Source organism: Hevea brasiliensis, chromosome 2 (assembly GCF_030052815.1).
Source record: "Hevea brasiliensis isolate MT/VB/25A 57/8 chromosome 2, ASM3005281v1, whole genome shotgun sequence".
In the NCBI taxonomy this organism is placed as follows: domain Eukaryota; kingdom Viridiplantae; phylum Streptophyta; class Magnoliopsida; order Malpighiales; family Euphorbiaceae; genus Hevea; species Hevea brasiliensis.
In genome coordinates this window covers 16,721,628-16,726,601 of record NC_079494.1, presented here as the reverse complement: position 1 = coordinate 16,726,601, position 4,974 = coordinate 16,721,628, and the positions used below count along the sequence as shown (strand labels likewise).

General features: G+C 35.0%; 1 protein-coding gene and 1 pseudogene across 1 annotated transcript; both read left to right on the top strand.

Annotated features, from left to right (window-relative positions):
- The first annotated feature begins 1,925 nt into the window (after window positions 1-1,925).
- LOC110642449 (uncharacterized) lies at window positions 1,926-3,981 on the top strand. Its single transcript, XM_021794527.2, has one exon. The coding sequence runs from the start codon at window positions 2,541-2,543 to the stop codon at window positions 2,949-2,951; it is 411 nt and encodes a 136-aa protein (XP_021650219.2). The 5' UTR covers window positions 1,926-2,540; the 3' UTR covers window positions 2,952-3,981.
- LOC131170515 (E3 ubiquitin-protein ligase WAV3-like) lies at window positions 3,046-3,947 on the top strand (annotated as a pseudogene).
- Window positions 3,982-4,974: the final 993 nt, after the last annotated feature.

The window sequence follows — 4,974 nt, the reverse complement described above, 5'->3', positions numbered from 1 at the left end:
TTGATTCACCAATGGCCTAAACCAATTTCTCTTTGTCTTTACCTCCTATTTTTTCAGGAGAAAATTATCAAATATGGGTTATCAAAATGAAGTCCTATTTACAAGCTTTTGATTTACGGGATTCAGTAGAAAATAATACCAATCCTGCTCTACTACTAGAAAATTCAACTCTTGCTCAAATAAAAATCCACAATGAGCAAAAAGCTAAGAAATACAAGACAAAAACTTGTATAGAATCTTTAATTTCTGAAATAATTTTCATAACGATTATGGATTATGAAAATACAAAAGAAGCTTGGGATTTGCTTAACAAGGAGTATGAAGGCAATGATCAAACAAGTTCATACATATTTTCAATTTCATAAGAGAATTTGAATTCAAAAAATAAAAGAGCCTGAAAATGTTAATGACTATTGCAATGAGCTCGTGTCCATTTCCAACAAAATTAGACTACTTGGTGAAGGATTTCTTGACAAAAGAATTGTAGAAAAGTAATTTTTTAGCCTCCTAGAGAAGTTTGAGCTAAAAATTTCCTCACTTGAAGTTCATGCAAATTTTTCACAAATAATTATTGTAGAATTAATCAATGCTTTGTAGGTTGTGAAGCAAAGAAGAGCCATCAGACAAAAAGGAATAACTGAGGGAGCCTTCCTAGCAGCAAAGTCATCCACAAAGAAAAAATTTCTACATTGTAGTATTTGCAAAAGTTTTAACCATGAAGAAAAGAATTGTTGGCATAAAGGCAAACCACAATGTTTTAATTGTAAAAAATTTGGGCATCTGCTAAAAGATTGCAGGTTTAAAAATAAAGAAGCAAATATGGCATAAGAGGAAGAATCTCTTTTTTGAAATTTGGAGAAAAGTACTCCAAGAAAATTAGATGCAAAAGTTGATGAGAAGTGCATCAACAAATGGTAAGAAGTGCACCAAAATTGTCAGTTGGAGAGAAGTGTTGTAACACCCAAAATTGTTAGATGGAGAGAAGTACTCCAATAATAAAAAATAAAAAAAATAAATTATTAAAAATAAAAAAAAATAAATTATTTTAAGTCCATGATTGAATTAAAGGAGAGAATGTCAGAATCTAATTCAAACATGATTGATTTAGTTTTCATTAATATCTTAGAAATAATAGTTTTTAAGATTGTTATACTTTAATTTTTATATAGTAATCTAATCTTAGCTAGCGGTTGAGATTTAGGCGAAATTTTTTATTTTGTTTTGTTAGATCTTAGTAGGGGAGAGAAAATTTCAGTTTAAACCGAAAAACCAAACCGAACCTAGTCAATTCAATTTAATCGGTTCGATTTTAAAAATTATTCGATTTGGTTCGGTTTATAAATTTTGATAATTTCGGTTAATCAGTTGAGTTCGGTTATTTTCATAAAAAAAAATAAACCGAACTAAAATTACTAATATATATATATCAAGGAAACCCTAAAATTTTTTAGTTTTGATTTCTAAATTTTTTTTTTATATTTTTGTTATTAAGATTTAATGTTGAAAATATGAAATTTTACAAAATTCGGTTTGATCAGTTTAAAACCGAACCGATATTTATCGGTTTGATTCGATTCGATTTTCTCTTAATAATCGATTGGTTCAGTTTTTAAAATTTTTTATTTTTGGTTTTTAGTTTTATCGGTTCAATTCGGTTCGAAACCGAACCGATCGTTTGCACACCCTTAGATCTTAGTACTATATAAAAAACACAATCAACTAATATTATGTCAATGAGGTTATACAGAGAGTTTATTTTTATTAAATTAAATGTTCTTTATTTTTCCACATTTATTTTTAAAATACATTGCTGAACCACAACTAGTACCATGGAAACACCTTCCACGAATCAAAGTCCTGTGCTCTATCACAAAACCGCACCCAGAGCAGCTAAGAATTTAAACCCTTCCTCTCCTCAATCTCCTATCAAGCTGTCCCTCTTCAAGAACAGCTTCAAATTCAGTGTAAGATTTCTAGCAAAACTGTCATGAAAAGATTCTCAATTACTCTTTTGATCCCTTCTTTAAATTGGAGGACGTATAGAGTTGGTTAGAGATCTAATGGCGGAGAGAATTTGACTTTGTTGGATGATGATTTTGTTTTGTTTGGTTGTTTTATTTCCTTTCCACAAAGTAGCTGTGGAATCTGTTTGAATAGCGTGAAGACAGATCAAGGCACGACAATATACACAGCAGAATGTGCATACACTTTTCAGTTCCCTTACGTAGCCGCCCATGTCAGTAAGCATGGCAGCCTCGTGTTCCCTGTCTACAATTCTGCCTAGAAATATATTCCTTTACTAGCCATCCACAAGAATCTCCACTCTCATTCCCACCCACAAAATGATGCCGTTCATAACACCAATGCCGCCATCAACTCTAACGCCGATAGCAACTCCAACTACAAAAACAAGCCCAAACATGAACAGAAAAAAGTTTTTGCGGTGGAATCTTCACTCAGAGTCATTAAGACTACCATCCCAAGACATGAACCCCAATAACCAGTAAATTCAACCACCAAAACTTCTAATTCGAGATCCTATGATGACGATGAGCTCCTGCTATCTCCAACCGCTGGTAGCAGATTTATACCGATTCCCGAAGCTGATGAGAATGCTGAAGAAGAGGAAGTCGATGATGTTGAGGAAATTTAAGGATTCTTCGTTAATCCTACCCCTTCGCCTTCAATCAAATCAGATGATATTCCGTTCAATGGCAACAGGGATTCTGGAAATGTTCAGGTCAGATTGTTGCATTCCTGAAGCTGCTGTTGTTTCCGTGGGCCATGGCTATGAAGCTTATGTGATGGAATTGAGAGTGAAAGCGCGACCACCACCACAACAAGCGTGCAGCAGCAATACAGCACCTCTTTTGGACTCTTCACATCAAGCACTAATCGACTTGGTCACGGTTCTTGATGTGAGTGGCAGCATGATCGGAGCTAAATTGTAGAGCATATTATTGGGTGCATTTAGTGCATGTATACTTTTATTAAGAAAACAGTGGATCTCTGTGCAACTACTTTTATGTGATTACGTGATTACTCATGCAGTATTTTTTAATTCGATCGAGTGCACCTAATAATTTGCTAGCTGATCAGTTATCAGTTGTGGCTTTCTCTTCCAGTCCTAAGAGGTTGTTGCCTTTGTGGAGAATAACGGCTCATAGGTAGTGGTCGACTCGCCGCATCATTAACCGGCTCGTTTGTGGTTAAGGGACCAGCGTAGGAGATGCTTTAGGGAAAGTGACTAAGGTACTCGAAGACCGCAGGGAAAGAAATCCCGTTGCCAGAATCATGCTACTATTTGATGGTCAAGATGAACGAGTCCAAACCAACCTAAGGAATCAATGGCATGCTTCATGCCACGTTTCATTCACCAGATTTGCACACATTAAGATCCCAGTTCATGCATTTGTGTTTGGTCAAAATGGCGACAACAGCCATGAGCCGACTGAGGACGCGTTTGCTAAATGCACGGTGGTTTGTTGAGTCTGGTGGTATAAGACTTGAGAGTTCAGCTTAGCTTCGCTTTTGGCTCAACTCTGACTGAGATATCAGCTGTATATTCATGCAATGCTCGGCCCCCATCGTTCTCAGCTCTGGCTCGGTGCGGCTAGGCGATTTGAATGCGAAAAAAAGAGAGGGAAATGTTAGTGGAGTTGAGGGTCCCATCATCAGTTGTTGGATCTCACCATGTGGTATCTGTTTGTTGCCTTCACAAAGAACCAGCCACTTAGGAGGTTGTGTACGGCCGCGATCAGTCCCTACTAGTTCCCCATCCCCGTCCCCATGCCGTAAGATCATTGGGGCCCGAAATCGAACGGCTAAGGAATCATTTCATTAGCACTCGAGCCATAACGGAGGCTCGAAAGCTGGTGGGGCCCAACGACTTCACCAGCACTCATCAGCATCGTCACGGGCTCTGTTATTATAATCTAGCTCCATAAGTGCTGATGAGTACGTTAGAGGGTTGATTTGGCTGCATTAAGTCTGCAGCACGTATGTCTATATGAATATGGCAAATTAGGTAGCCACTCGCTCACACAATGTGAATTATATATCCACTTGTTCATGATGACGTTAATCTACAACACAACAGCCAATGAAAACTTGGTTTCTTTGCTTGTGTTTCCATACTAAGGGAACTGGTGTTTGTGTCATCATAAAGGGATATTGTAATGGTTCAGTTCAATGACCGGTAGAGTAGAGAGGTTGCTGCTTGAAAATGAATTTTAGAACCGTTTTGGATTTGTGCTATAAATTTTTTTTTTTTATTTAAAGAAAAGAATCATTTTAGATCTGCTAGAAAAATAATTTCAAAAAATTATTTAATTATTTTAAAATTTTTATGATTAAACTTAAAATTAATTTTTATTAATGTTTAACTAATGTGTTTAAGGAGTTGTTTTTCTCAATTTTTTTTCTGAATAGTAACTCTTAACAATAATAATTAGTAAACCTTAGTTTGATATTTATACTTTTTCTTTTGAAAAATGAGTCTAAAGATTTTAGAATCCAGTGAGTTTCTTGCCTATCTTGTGAAGGTTGCATGTCAAAGCATCTGTATATTTAAAATTTTATTTTCAGAATTGATAGCATACTGTAATAAGCATTCGACTTTCGGGGTTATACGTACGGCTTGAGTGCTAAGTAAAAGTCTTGATTCAAAGTCCAGCATGACAAATACATTTTTGTTGTGAAATTAAAGTATTATGAACTAAGACAAAAATAATAACTAAGAAGAGATAAAAATATTGAGAAAGAACAGTAGAACTTATATTCTTTCATTTTATTTAAGTGTGTTTGATATCATATACAATCCCTTTAGATAATAATATATTAGCTCTTTCAGGGCATTCAATCAATTTTATACAATTAGATATTATTTTTATACGCTTGTCTCATAATCAAATTAGAAAAATATATTTTTTTTTCTATGAACAAGAGATATATAATAAGAAAACCCATGAAACA